The sequence below is a fragment of the Crocodylus porosus genome, unplaced genomic scaffold, assembly GCF_001723895.1.
Source record: "Crocodylus porosus isolate Cpor-Errol unplaced genomic scaffold, CroPor_comp1, whole genome shotgun sequence".
Taxonomy (NCBI): Eukaryota; Metazoa; Chordata; order Crocodylia; family Crocodylidae; genus Crocodylus; species Crocodylus porosus.
The window spans coordinates 2,998,401-3,022,886 of NW_017728909.1; the positions used below are offsets into that span (position 1 = coordinate 2,998,401).

General features: G+C 40.2%; 1 protein-coding gene across 9 annotated transcripts in view; it reads left to right on the forward strand.

Moving 5' to 3' along the window:
* The window catches only part of TCF4 (transcription factor 4), a 346,905-nt gene that overhangs the window by 273,221 nt on the left and 49,198 nt on the right, over positions 1-24,486 (forward strand). For all 9 annotated transcript variants that reach the window (XM_019531761.1, XM_019531758.1, XM_019531757.1 and 6 more), the window contains 3 exons: positions 5,084-5,189; positions 8,825-8,958; positions 14,836-14,968. In XM_019531761.1, coding sequence (XP_019387306.1) covers positions 5,084-5,189; positions 8,825-8,958; positions 14,836-14,968 — 373 coding nt within the window. The remainder of the gene's footprint in view (positions 1-5,083; positions 5,190-8,824; positions 8,959-14,835; positions 14,969-24,486) is intronic.

Consider the following 24,486-nt stretch of genomic DNA (forward strand, 5'->3'; position numbering starts at 1 on the left):
AGCGGTGTTTTTTTTTCTGTTAATTGAGAAAGATATATGTGCACTGCCAAGTCTGTGCTGAGAGGTGGATGTCCTCAGTCTAGTTGTAAATATGCTGAGGAAAGGGATATTTATGCCATTTTTATGAAATCCTTCCTGTAAATATATGTATTGGATCACATTCAGAGGTGATGTTTAAAGTAGATAAGAAAATTTTAGGGGCTTTAAGTGACTCCCTTTTGAAATTTGCTAGTAGGTATAAATTACATTGGGAATGTAGGGAAAGCGGATTCATTAGTTTTTTTTACCTACAACACAACAAATTCCATTTTTTACTGCCTTGTACACTGCTTCTGAATTTGATACAATAACTTTTTGGCCATTTTTCTAGCTTTGAGTCTTATGGTCCATTTAAAAATATGTCATTAACTAGGAATTGCCAGGTCTTGTCACTGATGGGTCACTGGAAGCCACCAAATTTACAAAGCCATGTAAGGTGGCGAAACCTAAAATTTCAGGTTCTTGTGCTGCCCTTTTCACCCCCTCCTTCCATAGTATCCTGCTTTTCCTTTCTGAATCTATTTTATTGACTGGCAGCTTCAGAGGTCAGACTGGGATTTATCAGGTTTTCTTTGGTTGTTGCTTGCACATACAGAAGAACACAAGGGAGTCAGTGGAAAGAAGAGGCAAGTCAGTAAAAGAACAGGGGGTGGAGAGAAGACATGGAAAAGGAGGGGAACATAGCAGGGGGGAAGCTGGGAAGACAGCAAGCAAAAATGGAGAGAAAGGCACCATAAAGCACAGAAATGGAAGATGATATTTGTCAAAAATAGTGGGAACATGTAAAGTAAGCTTGTTCCTTAATTCAAGACAAATTAGTAATCACAGAGGACGGGGTTTATTTTTTTGTTGTTTATTTTGGGGGAGGTTTTTTTTTAGTTAGCAGCCCCTTTATTTTTCCAGGGAGTAATGATCTTTTTGCATGATAGTTCGAATTAAAATAGCAATCTGACTGGTAAATTCCACATTGTATTTTATTTCCAGTTAATTCTTCGGGATTTTTCTCCCTGTGAGGTATATGTGATACATGGACTGTTATCAAACAGGAATATGTTGTATGTAATTGCATGTGATACGACTGTAAAAGTTTTAAATATTTTGTCTTGACATTTTCCCACTCTGATCGTAGCACCCACCTTTGAAGCCCCTAGGCTGGAAATTAAGGGGAAAATGAGACTTTTTAATTACAAAAGATCAATCTTCTATCTTTTTCTAAGAGAGAAAAATTACAACACTTTTGTTAGATAAGTCTGTTGTTGGCTTTTTGTTGGCTGCTTTTGCGGAGAGGCGTCGGTTCCAGTGTCCACTTGTGAACAATATTATCAAATTAGAGTTATGTTAGGCTGGAAGCTCAAGGAGAAAACAAGGATGATGAGGCAGGTGAGAGCATCCTGGAGTAAAAATGACTCTTTTATTATTTGAAGTCAACACTTAAACTCCAGCTCAGGCCAGTAGTGCCTAGCTAATGCCTGTTTAATTAGCTATGTGAAAGGATTTCGTGGGCTTGTTCCAGTGCTTGGCTGACCTTCTTGTTCATGGACTCCACAGAAAAAGAGTCCACAGCAAAGGGCTGGTCCTTGGCAAGGACCTTGGCAAGACAATGTGAGGAAGTGTAAATGTAGCTGCCCATATCCTGTTGCTAGATGACCTTCACTTGCCAGGACTGTTGCATGTTGCCTTTCCCAAGCACAAAATTCACAGAAAAATAAAGAACTTTAAATAAAATCCAGTTACAATCCCTCTTTTTAAAATGGCAAATTTTGTTTTAAAATTTTTAAGTAAGTAAAAATCAGAGGTTTCAAAGTTGTAGAGTCACTGAAAAACAAGAGAGGAAGGGTGGAAGAGTAACTGAAAGAGACTATTTCAACTTTAAAAGTGTTACTAAATATTACTGATATCTACATCTCTTTCTCATATATACTGTAATTTAAGAAACCATCATGTGGTTTACCACAGGTTATTTTAAAGCACAAAGGCAGCAGAATAAGGCTAACATGCTCTCAACTGGGCACTCTTAAACATGAATGTTAACAACCCACAATTGTTAAGTTTATCATGATATTTTTAGAATTGGGGTAATTATAGTAAAGGTGAATGCCACAGTGCAGAAAATCTAACCTTTAATGTCAATCATTTCACTCTTTTAAAAAAAAATTCTGTTGCAACTATAGAAAGCTTTTTTAATCTGTTTCAATAGGCACATTGCTTTTTTGAAAGTATGAGCAATATCTGAAGTGTTTAGAATAAAAGACTAAACACTCTTTTCTGGCCAGTAGTTTATAAAACGACAGTACCATATACTAAGTGTACTGCAGTTTGAGTCTATTTTGTGTTTTTTGTCTGCAGACGATTGCTAAAGCATTAATTCTGCCATTAAGGACTTCTCTAAATATTTCCATTGTCTTATTATGATTGTTCTGTGATAGCAGCAAGAAGGTACCGTAAACATTTTTCTGGGAAAAAATCCACTCTTCTCAGTCATCCAGCATCGTGGGAGGGGATGTTGACTAGACGGGTGGGGATGTGACGAAGAGTCTGGAAAGGGGAGATTTGAGAGAGCAGCTTGGTAAGGTAGGAGCTGACCCCTCTCCCTCTTGGCTCCTCCATCTTCCCGTTGGCTGGAGCTTAGGGTATTGATCAGGTTGCGTGACTCCCCCATCTCTCCTCTCCATTCCACTTAGTATTTGCCCCTTTTGCCTCGTTAGCTACCAACCTGCCCTCCCCTTAGCAGTAGCCTAGGGGTTGTGTTTTCAGGATGTAGAACAGCTGACCGTTTGCCTGTTCTGAGATCAGGAAGGATTTTCTCCCACTAGGGCCAAATTGGCTGAAGTCCAGCGCGTGTGTGTTTTTTTACCTTTGTCTGCCTTAGTGTCCTGGAGGCACAATTGGATTGCAAATAGTAGAATTTGAAAGTTTATATAAGGAAAGGTAAGACGGACACAGCTTGCAGCTGGTGTCCAGTATGGGTAAAAGGGTAATAGGGCAAGCAGCCAGAGGTAAATAAATCCCTGGATTTTGCTGGTGGTGTTATGCTTATTGGATTTAAGGTCTTCACAGATGTGGCAAAGAGAGCTGACCTCTGGCAGTGGCAGGCCAAGAAAGATGATTGGTTACATGTCTGGTCCCTTGGAACCTAACACTGGCCCCCGTGTTAAATCCCTGGTAAATAGGAGCAGGGTGTAGGGATGGCTGTCTTTCAGTGTCACGTTAGTAAAATTGTGGTCTGTTATTTAAATCATGCCCGCATCTATTGTTCATTCTTCTGCATCTCCTGATCAATGACTACTGGCTATTGTTGACAGGGCTTGGGTATAGATTTATTTCTGCTATTGTTCAGACTCATATTATGTCCTTTTCCCTTAACATTAAATCTTCAAGCAAGTTTTTCTGTCTTCTCTTTCTGTGACTGGTAGTTTGCTTATAGTAAGCAAATAAAAGTACATCAGTAGCTTCTGAATATTACATGTATTTCCTTTTTCATGAATTTGCCAGGTGCAGAGTGTATGAATTGATATCAGTGGGAGTTGAGGGCCCTCAAGGGATCAGGCCTGAATTACGAAAAAACGTTGAAGTTACTATAGAGTTTATATTTTTACTTTTCATGTATAGTGCCCTGTATACCTTCCCAGAAAGGCACTACAATCTATTGAATGTATATATTTAGTATACAAACATTTTTAAAATTCCCTTGGGGTATATGTGAGCATTTTGTATTTAAATACATATAGAAAACCTCTGTTGTGAGTCCGTGAATTTTCTTGCCAAACTGTCTAAAGTGTAATTCTATCAACCTTACTCAGGTAGAGTAGGATCTTGCTCATCAAATAGCCGTGTTGAAATCAACCAGACAACTCAAAGAGTAAGTTACTCGGTGTAAGAGTGGCAGATTCTGGCCCTTTGTTTGCTGTTTATTTTGATGGAAGGAATGGAATTTTTCTTGCAATGTTTGTGAAATGCAGGCTGGACGTAGATGGGCTTTTTCCTAACGTTGCTTTCAGTTGTATTTTATTGGTGGATTTCTCTTTCCTTTCGCTGTGACCTGTGAATGTCAGAGTAGGCTCACTGCCAATTTTGTGATCTGCTGCCTGCTTCAAAATGGAGGCAGGAAGGTATCCATTTTCATCAAGATGATGACAGTGCTTCAGTCTTCCTGACCATCTGGAGAGAGGAACTTTTTAATCAGAAACAAAAAACTGAGGGTTTAAACATATATAGCAAAATAAAATGCAACGTTAAACTATACCTTATGAGTCCAGATTTTTTCTTTTATGTTGTCCCAGTCAAATTAAATGCAAACAAGAAAATACAAGAGCTATTTTTGTAAAAAGCACATTACAGAAATCTCTGGTGTATTAGTAAACAAATGTAAGTAAATTAGTTTTTTGGCACACATGCTAAGTTTGTTGCACACACAAATATAATAAGTACTAAAAAGCGTGTTCCCTCCCCCTTCTGAGACACACACATGCTGTGTTGGTGGTCTTGTGTAGATCCAGGTTTTTTAGTACTCCTTTCAAGCTTCTCTGCAAGGAGCAAGTACTCTGGGAATTTAATATCCCAAGATATGTTTATAATTTTCAGTATTTTAGTTAGCACTGTTTTCTAAATTACATTTTTTTAGTTGAGGGAACAAATGTGACTTCTTGCATCGCCTTCCTTTGCATCTCTAAAATTGTAAAATCATTGTACTTTCATATAATAAATCAATATTGTTTCATGTTTCAGTTATTCTATATATATATATGTTAAACAGTGTATCAGATGAAAGACATATTTTGGCAAAACCTTCACAAATATTCTTGTGTAAAGCTGGAAAATATCATACCTGCGTTTCTTCTGAAGGTTACCATTTATTTTCCAGTCACACAAATGCTGAGGATTTTTGTATTCCAAGAAAAGTATTGTATAGTGTTATAAACTGATTTAAACTGACCAAGGAAAAAAAAACCCTCAATATTTATTTCCTGCTTCTATTTTAAAGCCACATACCTTGAAATACTTCAGTCATTGCTAAAGGCATACTAAATTAGTCCTTTTTCCTCAGGTTTATGCCCCGTCAGCAAGCACTGCCGACTACAATAGGGATTCACCTGGTTATCCATCCTCAAAACCAGCAGCCAGCACTTTTCCTAGCTCCTTCTTCATGCAAGGTAGGATGCTGCTTTCAAAGGGAAATCTATTGTGCTTACATTTTCTGTATTCATATTTTGGCTTATACATATTAGAGACAGGCTAGACTATCATCCTTTGCTCTGTTACATTACCATTAAAATGAAGACCTGCAAGTCTTCATTTGGCCATTATGGCTATGAACATCTTGTTTTGATCCGGTAATGAAATGGAATAATGAAAAAGATTAGCCAATTCTTATCATTTAAGTTACTTAGGCAACTCTTCAATGTGTTTGTATACATGCACATGCATTATACTAAATGCACACAGCAGGTGAGTGTTCTTTGTGTATAAATGTGTGTGCACATGTATGTGTATGAAAGAGTCTATAAAATGTATAATATTTACAGTGTAGAGCATATGCACTTAATATACATGCATAGACATTATATAGTATAAATTAATTAACTGCATAGGGTCTCTTATTTGAAAATGGGTTAGTAGATTTTATAGATTCACTGTCACTCATTTTTTAAAGTCTAACAGTGTATTTCTTCCACTTACTCATATATGAATCCCATTAAAATAAAGTTCCAAGTAATTTATTAGTCAAAAGACCTAGACTTTTTGGAATTATCCCCAGACAAAAATGGGGTGTCCGCATTTTGCTCTATTTAGGACCATATTATTCACTTCTTAACATGTATGCATGAGTAGTCACATTTAATTGAATAGGATTACTTGGATATCTTCACCTAAGCACATTCAGAAGTGTGTGCAGGAACAAGGCTCAGATGTCCTCTACTTTGTCTTCCCCTGCCAAAAGAATAAAATTGATTCCTTCTTCCATCACCTTTCACCTTGGATTAGATGACCCTGGAGGTCTCTTCCCACTCTATGATTCAGTGAACCAGCATGGCAGATAGAAACTACACACCTATACTTCAGTTTCCTTTGACTCACCAGACTAGCACCTCAGATAAAAATAAATCATTTCATGCTGGAATCTATAGTGTCTCCAAAGCATGCCTTCATATTACATATGAGGGATTTAATTGAGCATGCTCACATCTGGGATTTTGGCATGGCCCTACCATTATTTTTTATATTTAGTTCTGGCACAAGGAGGAAAGCTGGAGCTTGGCAGAGGATCTGTTTAGTATCACACCAGGAAATCAGGCAGTTAGGCCCCAGACTGATTGAGCTGCTGCATCAAGAATAGGCAAAAACAGTCAGTTCCACCTGGCTTGGGTAACAGTTATTCATATGTTCAAAGGCTTGTCTGCTGTGCTCCATCACACCTGACTGTTAGAAGCAGCAAGCCATCACCTCACGGCTGTGTCCTCTACCTCTTCACCTCACTTGCTTCTGCCTTGCTACTCTGTAACCCCAGCAGATTTTAGGTTGTTTCCTTCATCAGCGGTAGTGTAATAATTCCTTATTACCACTCATAATGGGCTATTAACGAGACAGTGGTCGCGACTATACATGTGCTTTAATGTGCAGTAGCCTATTTTACTGTGCATTAAAGTGCCACGTAAAAAACAGTGCAATTATGACAATGCGCAGTAAAATAATCTGCTGCACATTAAGCATCACTTAAAAACCATGAGTATTTGTTACTGTTCATTAAGGCAGCCTAATGGGCATTTGTTTAGTACCTCACAAGGGAAGTACTAAATTTAATGTGCATTAGGAAAAATGCCTTAATGCACGTGTAGACATGCCCAGTGATAGGAAAACATCATTACAGACAGTGCTTCTTTTGTCATGACCCTTGATATATCCTAACTGTGTCTTGAAGTTGGAAGGCAGTAGATAGTGAAAATGAAAAGTCCTAACAGCATTTAAAAAGAGTGAAACCAATACATTTCTATGGACAGTAAGCCTATGTAGACTTTAATACAGAATATGAATCTTTTCAAATTTTGTAATTATCCTATTTGGTTTGTAAATTTCTATTGATATAGGATTCAGGGTACCTATGAATAGTTTATTTGGCTTTAATTTTATGGGAGCATTCCATACTGAAAGGGGGAAAAAAAAAGGCATGTTGATTATTACTGTTTCCTTGCTAGGGCTAGGAACATACATTACACATAAACCAGTTTAAGTGATCAGAACCTGGTTTAAACCTGTAACAGAACAGATGTTTAGTGCATATAAATCAGTTTGAAAATGGCTGAAACCAGTTTGAGATAAACCTTGTTGAATGTAGTATCAGACTTAACTGATTTGGCTAAAACTGGTTTATGCAATATTTGTCCCAAACCCCTTGCTAATTTAAGATAAACCAGACACCCCCAGCATCCTGTCATGCTCTCTGGGCTGGGCGGGGTCTGTGCTCACTAGTAGGGCTGGCCCTGCCCCTCTGCTCCCTGGCTGGAGCTTGGCACAGACTTGCAGGTACAGAATGTCTGCCTGGCTTCCCCCTGATAAGCAGGGATTATATCCCTCTCCCCCCTGCCTTACGCAGACACCTCAGCATTAACTAGCAGACCATGCGCTGGCTACGGTCTGGTCCATGCTGTGGGAGAGGACCGAAGCAGACAGGCTTTTTTCAGCTTAGTCTTCTTCCTTGGAAGAGCTGTGTAAGAAGAGCTCCATTAGTTAATGGAGAGAGCCTTTGTTTTCTTAATGAGTTGATAAACACTGAGTTAGGGGTGACAAACATTCCCTGCTGGGCAGCTCAGGAGTGGGGGGAATAATAAGAGCATCCTGCCAGTGCCTGGCCCCGCCTCCCTCAGCTCAGCCCTGTGGAAGGGATGGGAGGGCTGCTGTAGTGCCCCACCTCTTCTAGCCTGAGGCACTGCAGGCATGTCTCTGCATTTCTCAGATGTCTGTGTGGGTTTCAACCTAATTTAGCATAGCCAAAATAGACTAACCTGCAAGGCTTGAATCAATTCAGGCTTAGGCTTCTTGAATGTCTGTCCCTGACCTAAATCACTAGTTAAAAGTAAGGAAAATAGCTACCCCTTTTAAGGACTTAGCTTCAGGTGTAAACTTCAGGTGTGAACTTTTCACATCTCAAGGGCAGTTTGTATTTTGTTATACCACAATAAAGTCACTCAGAAATGGAAATGATGTGCATGTTTGGTGCTGAATTATTAAAACCCTAGAAGAAGGTACAGTGTAGATAAGGCAACTCTAAAAACAAAAGGCTAAAAAAATTACAATGATGCACCAAAGCCAGTGTGTCCAGGATGTCTTATTCAAAAATTGTTAGATCATTCCAAATTCAGTTTGGAAACACTTAATTTTCTTTTGAAACTCATAGTTTGCTCCAGCTGAAGTTTGCAGTAACTTGGGGTTTACATATTTAAATTAATGGTAAAACAGCAAGACCAGAACTACAGAGAAACTTGAAGTTATAGAACTGGCTTGAAATAAGTGAAGATGATAGTACTATTTGCTATTGTTCCATTTGGCTTAATTTTTTATTTAAGAGCATGCTTTTATGTTACATTTGTGTAGCCCTTAGGACAGACAAGCAATATATAGCATCCATTTTATGGTTACTGTTTTTTAATGTAAGCAATTAACCCAAACAGAAATACATTTTATGCATATCAAGCTCTGTTAGGCTAGTTATTTATAAGAAAACAAAGCTTAACTATTTTATAACCAAGATTTAGAGCTTTCAGAAAAGCCACATTTTCTTTCTGCTTTACAGATGGTCATCACAGCAGTGACCCATGGAGCTCCTCCAGTGGGATGAATCAGCCTGGTTATGGAGGAATGTTGGGCAATTCTTCTCATATTCCACAGTCAAGTAGCTACTGCAGTCTGCATCCGCATGACCGTTTGGTAAGAGACACGTGTGAGGGAGCAAAGAAAGGAGCATGTGCATGTGGAGAGAGGAAATATATAAAGACAGGAAGTGATACAGAGTTTTTATTGATTATGAGATAACTGTGATAACCAGGGATCCTGGTTTTCCCTCTTAAAAAATTGCAACTTTTCTGCTAAAAAATACAAATTCTCTAATAACCCCCCTCCCCAGATCCATGGTTAAAATTAAAGGCCCCCCACAGCCCCACCCCTATGTCCTTGCTCATGCCTCTCATTCCCTTCCCCCAACATCCATGCCCCCCAGATAAGTATGTGGGGCAGGCGCAGGCTGCAGGCATGGGCTCCTGCCTTGCTTCCCTCCCCCCAGGGCCTCCACAGACCAGCAGGCATGACCTGACATGGCAGGGAACAGCTGGGCCATGCAGGGATTTCCTCGCTGCTGTGAGCTTCATGCTGCCCTGGCGACATGCCTCCTGTGCATGCCGTTGCTCTAAGGGGATCAGCTCTGCATGCAGGAGGCTCATCGCCAGAGCAGTGTGGAGCTCATAGCGGTGAGCAGCTTTTGTGCAAGGCCCTTCTGCTCCCTGCTGCACCAGGTCCCGGAGGCCCCAGAGGAGGAAATCAGGACAGACTTCGCAATGGCAAGCAGCTTCTCTGTGCAGGCCCGCTGCTCCCTGCCACCCTGCATCCCTCTCCAGGGATGATGGGCACACCCCATTGCGGCAGGGAGCAGAGGGGCTGTGTGGAGAAGCTGCTCGCTGCTGTGAGCTCTGCGCCTCCTGCACACAGTGCTGAGGCCCTCAAAGCAGCAGCCCACGCAAAGGGTGCCTTGCCAGGACAGCGTGGAGATCCCCACATGGCCCAGCTGTTGCCTACTGTATCAGGTCATGCCCGATGGGCTTCAGAGGCCCTGGGGGAGGGAAGCAGGGCAGGAGCCTGCAGCCTGCACCTGCCTCACTTACAGATCCGGGGGGCAGGGTCTCCCCTGCTTCCCAGGAGTGTGCGCAGCAGCAGGGATCTAGCCCTCTCCCTCCCACAGATGAGCCACACACGGCCCCTCCTGCTCCCTGCTGGGGCCCTGCAGCCACATGTTGTGGCCCCGGGCTCCAAACACGACCCGGCTCAATCCCCCTCTTCCCCCCACTTACCTGCTAGAGCTGCTCTGCAGGATGCCTGTCTCACCGCCTTCCTCCCTCTTGCTCCCAGCTCCCTGTAGGTTGGAACCGTGCCAGCCTGCAGGGAGCTCATTGCAAAATTGCAAAATCTTCACATTCTCTGATAAAACAAGAAATCTGCGTTTCCCTCTGCTAAAAGACAAAATCTGTGGTTTACTCCATTTTTCCAGAAACAAAAACCCAGATCCCTGATTATAACTCAGTCACAGACTGGTTACATGGGAATAAAATGGGCATCCCATACTCAGGGCACTAAGCAGTCTTTATTACACCCTCGTGTATTCTATATATCTCACATATTTTACAAAGTAAGCTTCCAAAAAAGCTTCCGGGAAACTTTGTTTAAAATATTTTATTCTTGGTGAATTGCACCTTTCTCCTGTAAAGCTAGTTTCCTTAGTTTCCATGGCCTAAAATCAACTCTGTCTTTAGATAGATAAATAGTTTATATGGCCACTTATAAGTATTTTAGGTCATATGAGGATTTTAAATCATACCTCCACTCTCCTTGTGCCTCTGCCCCATCCCTGCTCTCCCCACCAACAGGAAGTCTTTTCAAAGCTTTCTCAGACAGAACAGGTTTCCATAGAGTGAAAGTGGTAAAAGTAACATGCTCAGGAGAGTAAGATGAATTGTTTAAAAGGAAGTGGGATCTATATTCTATATAAGTGGCCTGAAATGTCTCTTACATGGTAACTTTAGCCACATATATGCTGCTTACCTATCTAGAAGAGTCACATAAAATAGGACTGGAAGGAAACTCAGGAGGTTATCAAGAGCCAGCCTTCTGCTCGAGGCAGCACCATCCCTATGCAAACCATCCTATACAGGTGCTTGTTTAATCCAGTTCTGAAACTCCACAAACCACCCTGGTTCCACAGATACACGACACAATGCCACAATGCTCCCAGCAGGAGGACTAGGACACCCTGGAACTGTAGTTGGACTGTTGGTTTGCTAGGGCTAATTCAATCAGTGGTATTTGACTAGGGCAAACTGAGACCTTGTATGGGCACAACCTTAAGAGTATTTTCCTAATATCACCATTAAATTTAGGCAGTAACAATAAAATAGGATTGTGCCAATTCCCATTGCATTAGAAACCAAAAAAGATATATTTGGGCAAAGAGAAAAGAGCAAACTGATAAAAGGAGGAGGGGTTTTACTATCTCCAACATATACACTTTTATAGTTGTGGGAGACAAAGGGTGTGTCTATATCCAACACTAACTGCATAGTAAACTAATTCTACTAAGCATTAGCACATCATGGCGAAAGCCATGCTATTGCACTATGCATAGTAGAATTAGTTTACTGCACATTAGCATCACTTAAGAAGTGTGCACTGGTGCTACTGCACAGTAGTGTTGGTTACTGTGCATTTAGGGTAGTACCTGTTATTTTATAAGTACTAAACTTAATGCTCAATAACCACAGCACTTAAATGCACACATAGACACACCCAGAGAATCCTCATTTCTTGCTCTTTTAGTGCAACTCCATCATAATCTCTGTTCATGTTTCATTTGTTAGAGACTAGGAAAAAGAAGCATTGGGCAGAGGGGAGAAAAGGGTTGCTCATTTGGGGCTGAATTTTGAAGGAGTTTGTCTCTCCATAAAACTAAATATGGGCTTCATTTTAAAGTACACAAGTTTATGAATTTAGTTTTGTGATCTGAAAAAACAGTGCAAGAAGTTCAAGATTTCAAATCCCACAGGATCAATAAATAACTAAGTTAAAGTTAAAAAAGAAATTAAAATTCGATACATCAAATAGTTGGTACGCCACATCTATATAATATGCCCAAGGGCATAAGGACACAAAAATAACCTTAACTCCATCATATAGTAAAGTAATAAGAGGAAAAAAATAACCTGTCTTTTTAAAAAATGTTTTTTCTAATTAGTCAGAATTGTTTGCTTCTTGCATGATGTCAGTACAAGACAGAATAAAGGTTGTCCAAGTGCCTTCATTATCCATTTTTGTTATTTAATTATAGGGACATTCAGTCTTAACTCCTAGACAGTGGGTGTGTCTACACATTCATTAATGCACTTTTGTTATTGTGCATTAAATTTGGTACCTCTAATGTGAGGTACTCACTAGATGCTCATTAGGCTGGTCTAATGCACAGTAGCAAAAGCACACTCTTTTTTAGTGACATTTAATGCACAGTAGCCTAATTTTGGTGCATTAGCATATTAGCATGGTTTTTGCCATGACACTCTAATGTGTGGTAAAGTAGGCTACTGCACATTAAAGCACACGTGTAGACACACCTAGTATAATTTTTGTCTAGAAATAATTATTTAACCTAATTTTTAGAGGCAGTGAGATGATACTTGTTGACCTCAGTGTGAATTGCAAGCTCTCAACGCCTCTACATGTCAGGTTCATATTATTTTTTGCACTTAGACTAATTAACATCAGGTAGCATGGAGTGGGAGGAGAAAGTAATATTTTAATTGCTTCCCTACCTCATTTATACTTGGACTGCACTGGGAAGTCTTTGATTTTAGTGCGACAAGAAACTGAAGGAAGTGTCAATGTCTTTGGTTCAACTGGAACTGCTGCAGGGCTAAATACAGTCCAAAAAAAAACGGTTGTTGTCTATTACTCTTATTTTCTCAGAGATTATAGTAATTTTTAAGTTGTTTGTAATATTAAGTACAATTTCTGTCCAACTATAATTTATGGCAGATGCTGTGTTTCTCCTGATACGTTTGGCGGCAGCCCTTTTATTCCTTCCCTTGAGAAATGAGAAATTCTTAGTTGCTGATCATGAAGCAATTTGTTTGTGTGTCATGGAACAGAAGTCAAGTAGTGGTGATATGACTTACAGTTAGACTGTCAACTTAAACAATTATTGTTTACTTATTTTGGACCATATGACAAATCCTCTTCACCCACATGATTTTAGCCAATTAGATTGTCAACTATAATGCTGAAGTGGCTTATGAGTCAAAGCCTGAATCTTTATTCACACTTTAATTAGGCTTGATGGGTGGATTTGGTGGAGAAAGAATATGGGTTTTACCTGTATAATCTATATAATTATATTATATACTCACATGCTTTGAGGTAACTTTAAAATACGAGGTAACCATATTTAACGTCATAATTAAATATGAAAAGTGTTGTAGGAGTAGTAGAATAATAAACATTAAGAAAGCAACAATGTCATAGTGGAGATTCTCTGTTTAGAGCAAGCCTGTGGTTGGAACTGTACCACATGATGCAGAAAAAGTGATTACTTTAGGCTAACTTCATATTGGCAACATGGCAGAGCAGTTAATGCATTCTGGAACAGTGAGTTCCAGCCCTCCTCCGGCCTCATGCCAAAGGCCATTCCCAGTTGACCTAAGTGTAAATGAGCACCTGGAGAGTCAAAGTCTACCAGTCATGTTGGCCATTGTTTTGTGTGCTGTTTGCTAAGAAACTAAAATGTCTTACATACAGTAAACTAGTGGGTCATTTAGTTTGGATTGACATGCCTTCCTGTATTTCCCTGATCCTGCCCTGTTATAGTTGTTTTAGTTTGCTCCTACTCTCAGTGTCCTGTAACAATGGGCAGCAATCACAAAGGCATAGCTGTCCTCTAAACATTCTCTTAGGAATATCCCCTTTACTGGGGGCTAAAACATGAGGATGCTCTAGGGCAGTGATTCTCAGCTGGGGTGTTGAGGCACCCTGGACTGTTATGAGATCTTTTCATCGTGTCATAGTGTTTGAGGAGATAAGCAGGTGTGAGGAGATAAATGCAGGCTTATCTCTGCCTGACCACTGCCCTCCCCCCATGGCCCAGCCCCTCTGCAAGCAGGTAAGTACTATAATATATTAGTTCTTGAAGTGAGGTGCTACTCAATCACAGAAAGTTATGGAAGGGTGCTTTGAGTCAAACAAAGAGTGCTTCAAGTCCAAAAATTTTGAGAACGATGGTGCTGGGGCTTACCTGTACAGATAACTTATACTGATGTAACTAAAAGTAAAATGTTGCACGATGAAAAACTCTGGACGTGTTAAATTGCTTTAAGCTAGTTTGAAATGAAACAAAGGATTCAGAAGTGAAGTTGTGTGTGAAGTTTAACTAAATCAATGCAATGTCACAATTTCAGCTGAAGAAATTCAACCCCATGTACAGATGAGGCCAGAAAGCTGCTCATGACATTGATGCACCACCCACTTTACACTTCCTTGGAGACCTTAATACACCAGCTTTACAATGCAACACAAAACAGCCATAGTGGGGCAAAGAATTTGGCCCATTAGATCAACTAGCTTGTTTCTGTGCCAGCTTGTTTCCTTACAGTACATTTTCTAGTGCCTTGTCAGGTCTAGTTTTAAATGTCACAAGTAACATGTTTTTACCACCTCCCTCGGGAGACTATTCCTCCAACTAATAGCTATCACTGTCACAAAGGTTTTCTGATATGTAGCATGAATTTTCTTTCTCAATTTCCTCCCATTACTTCTGCACTAGCAGCAGTTATGAACCTACATATTCATACCCATCAAATATTTGTAGACGGATATACTTGTATATCCTTCTGAAGCTGTCAAATACGAGTAGAAAAATTTAATCATTTCTTTGTCTTGTGACAACAAGACCTGTTCTCTCCTTTGGGTGAAATGGTGTAGCAGCTCAGAATGAACCATCCTATGCTTTTTCATGTTTCATTATTTTAAATGTTCTACTGTTTATTCTGTCTTCCACAGAGCTACCCCTCACACTCTTCAGCAGACATCAATTCCAGTCTTCCTCCAATGTCCACTTTCCACCGCAGTGGTACAAATCATTACAGCGCTTCTTCCTGCACACCACCTGCTAATGGAACAGATAGTATAATGGGTGAGTTGAAGAAAAATCTCCCTGCTAATGAGTACAATAGCACTCTTATTCCATGACGTGTCCTGACACCTCATGTACTTTAGCATAATATACCACCACTGACTAAATGTAGAGGGCAGGAATAGGTTTTTTTATAACATACTGTACTTCTTATATACAACACACACCTGTTTTTCAAAAATTAGCTGCTGAAAATCAGGGTGCACATTTTAAGCAAGGTAATTAAAGCTGCTGCTGTCATCAGCTTCTGCTACACAAGCCTCTGTTTGCTGGGGGAAGAGAAAGTAATTCTGCACATGCTACATGGAGGGCTCCTTTGCTGCTGGCTGTGGACACTTTCTCTTGACAGAGGCTGACTCTGTGGAAGTCGGCAGGCACTTCTGGCTGCCCACCCAGCTCAAGTCAAAAGATAAGAGGGGATGGGCATCTTGACTCAGCCAGCACACTTAGTGTCCTGTCACTAAGGAGTTAACAGAGCAGACAGTGTTTTTCTCCCTCACAACTGCAGCTGCCTGTGTTTCCCCTGGGTAATTACAATACTTACCAGGATTTTCAAGAGAAGATTCTTTCATAGATTTCATAGACATTAGGGCTGGAAGGGACCTCGCAGGATCATTGGATTCAGCCTGCTGCTCAAGGGGCAGAAAGTCTGCTGGGGTCAAAAGATCCATACAAGATAAGCATCCAAATGTATCTTAAAGGTGTCCAGAGTAGGTGCTCGCACCACTTCTGGGGGGAGTCTATTCCACACTCTGGGGACTCAGGCGGTAAAGAAGATGGTAAAAAAGTCTTCCTGGGTCTTGCTTAAGCTCCTTCAATAGATGCAAGCCAGGGTTTTGTTTGCTTTCCTGGCTGTGGCATCACATTGGTAGCTCATGTTCATCTTGTCGTCAGTCATGACCCCCAAGTCTCTTTCGGTCGTGGTGCTAGTGAGGGTAGCACTGCCAAGCCTAGAAGTGTGATGTGGACTTTTTTCCCCTGAGGTGGAGCACCTTGCATTTCTCTGTGTTGAATGTCATCAGGTTTTGATCTGCCCACTTTGTGTGACCACACTTCCCCATCGTTTGGTGTTATCAGTGAATTTAGCCAGTCTGCTTCTTTTTCTTCATTCTGTATTTTTAAACAAAGGCTAAGTACAGACAGTCAAAAAGCCTGAAAATGAATCAATTCAATCTTTGCAGGTTAGTCTAAGCTGCATGGATTTAACTGATAAGCAAGTGAATAGACATTCACTTTAGATTTCAGAAATGCAGCCTGCAGTAGCCCAAGCCAGACCCTGGGGGGCAACTCAGATAGCTTGGGCTAAAGCTAGCCAGCCACCCTGCAAAATGGGGGGAGGGGAGGAGGAGAGAGGCAGAGGAGAGGGTTGGGGGAAGGTGCAAAGCATCCTGGGATGCTGGGATATTATGAGTTAACTTGCATCTGAAGGGGATCTGGGACAGAAGTTCAATAAACTGTTTTAACCTAAATCAGTTAAGTCTGATACTACATCCATCTAGGCTTATCTTAAACCAGTTTCAGCCATTTTGAAAGTGATTTATGTGCACTGAACTTTTGTTGTGTTACAGACTTGAACTGGTTTCCAATCACTTATACCAGTTTGTGTGTAATTTCTGACCCTAGCCTAAGTGCCTGTTTTTATTCAGGGGTCTGTTGAATGCAAGGAATATGGTATTGGGTAGGATAAACTAAAAGTTTCCTTGTTCCCAGTATGTTTCCTGAAAGATTATAAATGATATCAAAATGTGCTTTAAATGTCCCCTTAGTTCATAGCTTTTAATATTTAAGTTTATAAATGTGGCATTTTGACCAAAATGGTTTACTGAGTTAATGTTTATGTAGAAAACACGCTACTAAAAATAAATACATGATACTGTTGATTTTGAAATCAAGTACATTGTATTCAGCTCCTGTTTTAATTGTCTGCAGTTCCTAGTGAACTGATACTCCACTCAGACATCTCAACATTCATCAGTTTTTTATTTGCTTTCTACCCAAATCAGTGATGGCATCATATCTGTGTAGCAAGAAGAGAACCTTCTTTTCTAATGTTACTGATTTTTTTTCCTAACAACCTCTGTCAATTAATAGCATACATCTATATACTTTCTTGAATATTTGGCATATATCAGTTAAGACATAAATACAGGAAGTAAAGAAATATTGCATAGCCTGTATCTCAGAGAACAAATGAAGCTAATTAAATAATTGGTAAATAAGGAACACATACTTTGACACATGTTTCAGATTACTCACATGATTCTGTATAAAATGACTGTAAGCAGGACTAATGTAGTAAGAATGGAGGGTGGGTTCAAACATTAACACATGGGCATAATATTTTTCGAGGTCTCGGAACAAAGAAGAAACTCAATACAGTCTCTTCTTAATTTGTCACTGTCTGTGAAAAATGTATCCCATTACAGTATAGGATTTCAGTGCTCAATCTTGTCATTCCTTTCAGACTTCTTCCCTTACAATGTTTCTTGCTCTGTGCGCATAACACAGAAATCACTATCTGTTAAAAAAGTCTGATAGTACCAGATTTAATTGATCCATTTTCTAGGTCAATAGAAGAAATAGCCTTTAAGATAAAACTTGTAAGGAACAGAATGTGAGCATATTCTATATTGAATCCTGTCTTCAGATCCTAAAAAGACTATTTCTGAATTAACCATCTGTATTATTGGAGTAGACGTCTCCAAAATGAAAATTTTCAACTAGAATTTTTGTTGAAAATTCAGTACTTGACTGGAGCCCAGAAAATATACCAGAAAGTTGTTCTGATTTTTTAATAAGCTGAACATACTGTACTGCTAAAACTTTTGGACCACCCAGATCCTAAGAATTGTGTGATGTTTAATATCCACTTAATACCTGAGTATCTCTAGAAGATTATTGAGACAGCAACCACAATAGTAATGTGGTTGGTTGTATGTTCCATATAGCTATGATAGATATCTTGTAATGAATACTCTTTATCAAGTTAAGATCAGCTGCATTCACTCTAAATAGCATCACAGGAAGACTTTGAGTACCATAAATTTGAACAGCATACAAACAGGTAGAAAAAATCTGTGAATGAAACACATCACAACTGTGACTAGAAGCCGTGCTTAATCTTATGCATAGTAAGACCAAGACATAATAAGACCGAATTGTCATTGAGCTTTCAAATCCAAAGCTATACAGTGTTTAAACAACCAGTTATTAAGATAGATTTAATATAGCATGGCCTTATGATTACTTCAGAATATTTATCAGGTACATGTATTAATCCTGCTTGCTATTTTCATTTCTAATGACATGTTTGTATGACATGATGCATTGTGATATGTAGCTTTTCTTGTAGAAACATAATGTGCATTTCCCCTTGAGGCCTTGGTTTCACAGCAATTTTATTATTAGAGCAGTCACATAATACTACACTTTATTTTTTACAAGAATGTTAAGCTTCAAGATTCAGCAGGGTGATAAAGTGTCACATTGCTTAAGAGGAATATGAATTTTATCCAACAGTGTCACTACATCACAGTTTGGAAAGATCACTGTCTATGAATAGCAAGACAATCCAAGTTTTCCCTTCATTTTTTAAACAAAGACAAAACTTCCATTCTACCTTCAGAGATTCTGGGAGGCTGAAGATATTTTTGCATGCTCCCCCTTACCCTCCCAATAAAGGGCTGCTGCCCTTCTTGCCCCCTCCCAGTTGTGCTACTGATGTGAAGTGTTCCTTCCTCAGCACCGGGTGTTGTGGCACCAGACACTGCAGCCCCAAAGTGTTTATGGTACTCACTAACCTGCCCATTAGCCTGGTACCACTCTTCCTTCAGTATGTAACAGATGTAGTTTCAATATATCCATTGAACCCACTGAACTCCATCAGAGCTTACTTAGCATATGTGAGAGTGAGTTCCCATCAGTTTCTCTATTATCCCCCCCAGAGTATATATCTCTTCTTGTCTCAGCTCTCTGCTGAAGTAACACCATAGGATTACTCAGATAATATATCAAAAGAAGCACCCTTCAAGAAGTGACAGTCATGGTACCTTTACTAGCTCAGGTCATACAGTTTCCCCTTAGGTATGTTCTCTTATCCTAGGAAGCCTGACAGTATACCACTCCAAGAAATTGAGAAAAAACAACCCATATTGCTCGATATCCTCCATAGAACTTCAGTGAAAAAGATTAGCATGCCTGTCAATGAAGACCTATTTAAACCCACTTGATTGATCTAGCACTCTTCTCCAGCTTGAGGGGGAGAGATGGGAAGTACAAATATTGTTCTGTATAGTGCAGAAAAAGGATCCTCCTGCCTTGCAACATGGGCAAAGCACCAGGGAGAAGCACTGCCAGAACTGGTCAGATCAGAAGTTCAGTGTGTCAGATCCACTGACTCCATGGACCAGTGTAAGGATTAGGCTGTAAGCAGCGTTAAGAAGTGTGGAGTCCAAGTCATGTTCCCAGTCCATAGCAATATCTATGTCTGTAGTCAAGGCCAAGCTAGGTAAGGAGCCAGGGAGTCCAGAGCACTCAAGAGAATAAGTGGGAACAAAGAACTGAGGTCCAAGGCAGGTGCAAGACAGGAACACAGCACAAGGGTCCAAGGCTAGGAATAAAGCTAGGAGCTTCTGCAGAGTGTGAGATACTGAGCAGCAAAAGCCCAAATGAAAGGCCTGGGTTTTATGTCCTAAGCTCGGCTTATCCTGAAGACAGTTAGTTTAACTCTTGCAGCTGGTGCTACTTTCATACTAGGTGGCACTACTGAAGGCGCAGATTGCATTCTAACAGCTGGATATGTTTCTGGCCCCTGGGATAGGCTACCTACTATCATGGGCAGGCTGCCTAAAGAACACCTGGAGGAATGAAGACTGTTTTGGCAGAAATCCACCTAACAGGATGAAGACTGCGTGGACCAGTGGGTCTTCGAAGTAATGTTCCAAGGGTTTTCCATCCAATTTTACTTTTTAACCACTCTACCTTCCTTTTTTCCCATCCAAGTTCAGGGATTCCTTTTCTAAGAAACTTTTGGAATGGGGAGTAAACTGCTTAATACAGCTTGGATCTATAGAAGAAGTGCTCTCAGAGTTCAGAAGAAAGAGCTTCTACTCCCTCTACTTCTTGGTCTCAAAGAAGAAAGAGGTTTGGGAAGACCCAACCTCAGTCTACAATGTCTAAATATGTTTATGGAATTTAATTTTTTTTACATCCCCTTTCTATACATTTTGATGTTAATGATAGAAATATTTTTGTTGGCCTGTGAGTGGAAGGTGAAATTGATGTTTTTCATGATTTTTTTCTCTGGATTCTTCAAACTGTTTTTCAGACTTGGGCTTTACTTTACATTTCTATTAACACACCGACAGACTATAGTTCAAGTTCCTGGTGGGGACTCTTTTTACTAGCTATAAAGTACTGTAGTCCTTCCTCACTCTGCTTAACAGTCTGGATGTTGGCTGGATAACTTTATACACAAGGTATAGAATGCCTTCTTGCAAAGTTCAAAGCATTTCAATAGGCTTATATATATGGGGCAAAACTGAAGCCATTTCACTTCCATTCACTAAGGAGTTACAATACAGGATACCTGATTTTTCACTAACTAGTCATTTCCTGTTGTCCTAGTCTACTGTTTGATGTCCATTCTACCTCTAGACAATTTCTATTCACTGGTCCTGTTACCTCTGAAGTTTTGGGGCTCACTATGCTAGGCTGCCCCTGCTGCACCTCTTTTTAGGACCTGTCATACCCTGTTAATTATATAGATTTCCCTTGCTCTATGCGGGTTCTGTATATGCGAATTCACTCTTAAGCAATGACCCTTTTTATACCAAAAATTCATTATATGCAAGGTAAATTTACTCTTACGTGATTTGTGTGGTGGAAGTCTGCAGTCAGATTTCTGGGTCTGCTGGGGTGTGTGATGGGGAGCCCCCCTGCACCTCATCAGCTCGGCGACTGGTGCCTCCTGAATCTGGGGGGCACCCAGGTCCCCCTATGGCCAATTGCCAATCCAGGGGGATGCCGGGTGGCCCCCCTGTGCACTCTCCTGGCGGACCCAGAAGTGGACCAGAAATATTTCTGGTCTACTTCCAGGTTCACCGCTGAACATGTGGGGGGCTTCCCCACACTCCTGTGGGACACTTCATCTGCCCCAGCATCACAGCGTTCATGAGGCATGCCTGGTACCTCAAGGTATGTAGAAAAAACAGTTAAAGCTGTGTCTGTGGCTGAATCTCTGAATCAGCATCAAATCTTCAGATTCGATTTGGCTGAATCGAATCGGGGCAGTGATCTGAATCAACAAATCTAATCACTGTCCCTGATTCAGGCTGAATCCGAATCCAAATCAAATATGGCTCGTTTTGCACACCAGTAACGTACAACATAAAGCAAGGGAAACCTGTACCTATTTTCCCTTCTATTAAGGTAAGAGATTTCATCGTCACTCACAATCTAAATCAAAGTATTTGCATTAAAGTCAAATACTTGTTTATTTAAGAAACAGAACTGTATATAAAAATGAATCTCATTTAATCTTCAGGCCACAAATGAACTCTCTGAAGTAGTTCCAAGATCTCAGTCTGGTTGTGTCAAGTTTGCTGCCTACATCTCTATTCTCTCTCAGCTCCTTTATTTGTCCATTTTCCCTAATGTCTTTCAAAACTGTCAGTCTTTTAACATCTTACAAGAAAAAGCTGCTATGTAGTACATAGAAGGAGTTAAAGGGTCAACCTTATAGTCATCCTCAAGGCAGAACCCACTGACCATCTACAGTGGTTGCTTTGTATTTTGATCCTCCAGGGCAGTTCAGCCTGATGCTGAAAATTTCAGGATCTTCGGTCAAGCTGGACTACTTATACACGACTGGGTGTTGCAGACTGTAAGCACAAGAAACTGCCAGCAGTCTCACAACTTTCTATTCCCAACTTCCAGCCCTTCTGCACACACTACTTCTTGTCTTTTTTGCTTGTAGCTGGAATCAGGAACAAAAGGAGTGATAAAACTGATTCCTAGATTGGCTCCATTCAAGGAACAAGAAACACAGCATGTGCAGGTTTAGTGTGGGCTTTAAAGCTTATAGACAGCTTACTTGGTTCAGACTGGTAGAAGGCAACCCTCAGGGCAGACCGCATATAACAGCATAGACACACCTATAGAAATCTTGGAAAATCATAGAAAATGGGATTGGAAGGGACCTTGAGGGTTCATTTAGTCCATTCTCCTAACCCAAGTCAGGATCAACTAAACCTAAAAGATCTTTGTCTAACTCAGTGGGGATCATTCTTTTTGGCAGACATGCCACAGATTAGACCCACACCCTCCTCAAATGTCACACTCATCCCTTCATCCCTCACCCAGTTTGCTGGTTAGCTTTCTGCTCTCTGCCCTGTGCTCCCTGACCAAGCCACATCTCTGCTTTCTGCTTCCTACTTTTTGCTCCCTGCCTGATCTGACGTTTCCTATCTGACCCTGTGCTGCCTGTTCCCTCCCCAGCTCATGGCACCCCAGTCTAACCTGTTCTAATAAATCCCCATCAAAGAAGGTTCCACAATCTCCCTCTATAATCTCTTTCAGTGCTTAGTCATCCTTATAGTTAGGTAGGGTTTTTTTTTCCTAATCTCTAACTTAAATGTCCCTTGCTGTAATTTTAGTCTACTACCACTTGCTGTATCCCCAGTGGACAGAGAGAACAGTTTTGTAGCCTTCCTCTTTGCTCGAAAGTTACATATTTGAAAGCTGTTATCATGCCTGAGTCTTCTTCAGACTAAACAAACTGAATTTTTTTTTTTTTAGTCATTCCTCGGGGATGATATTTTCTAGAGCTTTGATCAGTTTTGTTGCTCTTCTCTGGAATTTCTCCAGTTGGTCGAGATCTTTAATGAAGTGGGTTGCCCAAATTTGGACATAATACCCCAGCTCACACCTAGTCATGTTGAGTGAAATGGGAGGATTACTTTATGCATCTCAGGTCATAAGTACCCACAGAATTTACCTCACAGTAAATGAAGGCATGGATTTGTAGCATGTCAGTCACTATACAGTAACCGCCTGTGTGCAGGCTCTTTTGCTTTGGGGTTAGCTTTCATTTACTATGGGGAAGAGTATGCACATCAGCAGTTACCATGGAGTATCTGATGTGCTGTTAATCCCTGTCTTTATTTACCTCATAATAATTTGTTTGTGTGCCCAGGCCCTTATATACAACACTTCCATTTATACATTGTTATTTTTGCAATCGTGTGACATTGACTCATGTTGGTTCGTGATCCAATTGCTTACACTCCTTCATCCCCATTTTGTGTTTGTGCAGTTTATTATTCATGACAAAGTATTATACTTTACAAGACAAGTCCTCATTGAATCGGATCTAGGCTTGGCAGGATTCAATTTTTATCAGTAAACTTTGAAAAACGTCAAGTTCATCTTACACTCACAGGCCAACAACAATATTTCCATCATTAATACCAAAATTTATAGAAAGGGGATATAAAACAAATGATGACTGATGGAATGTATGACAACAGAACCACGCTGGCTGTAGTTTGGCCTGCAACTCCCAGAAACCGCAGGGGACTTGAAATAAAGGAAGAGGAAATGACAAAGCAGACAAAGGAGCTACAGGAGAGTAGAGCTGGGAGCAGCTCTGATGCTCAGCTGGCTGTGGTCCTACAGTAGTTACGTTTTATTGATTTATGGATTTTTTTTTTTTATATTTCGACGTGATTTTATAAAGGTCTTAACAGTATACTTTCATTAATAAACTGTCTGCCCCAAACCCCTAATTTAACTGAATTCTGGAAATTTAAATTGATAAAAATCAAAATAAATGTTTAAAAATAAATATGGATATTATCTAAGTATCTGAAAGTAAAGTTCATCAGGCCTAGTCCATTTTAAAGCATCAGATTTTCCTAAGTAGTCTCTAACTTGTCCTTTCCCCATGTTGTTCTGAGCTTTTACTCTTTCTTGCTAATGTTTTAGTTATCTAATCACAGCTAAACTTAGGGGAGACTGGATCAAAACAGGTTTTAAATGCTTCAGACTTTTTGACACCATTTGTTATTAGCTGCCACCTCTGTCTCTCTGCATCTCCTCCTCCCACTGTTTGTAGATCAAGTCTTTCTCTTCTCTTTCTCTTACTACTAATATAATATATTACTTTCACGTTAAATTAAGTTAGGGACATACAGGGCCTTAGCCCTTCTCAGGTTGTCCCTCTGTCCTTAGTAATGAGTCTTAAAATTCCCTATTCTACCAAGTCCATAGTTTTGGTGAATTCTCATAGTAGTTCAGAAAAGCCTCATTTTTCTGGCTTGGTGATCCCATCATAAAATCTCATGATTCACTGTAATATATCCCTTGTTCAATTTCCTTTTTATTTTTTTCCAAGGGCTTTTCACAGGTCTGTCTCCCATTATATTCTGGATCTCCGAGCAAGTGTATACATCCTTGACTTGCAAGGACCTTCTTCCTTTTTTCTTCCTATATGGCCTTCCTGAACAAACTGCACCATT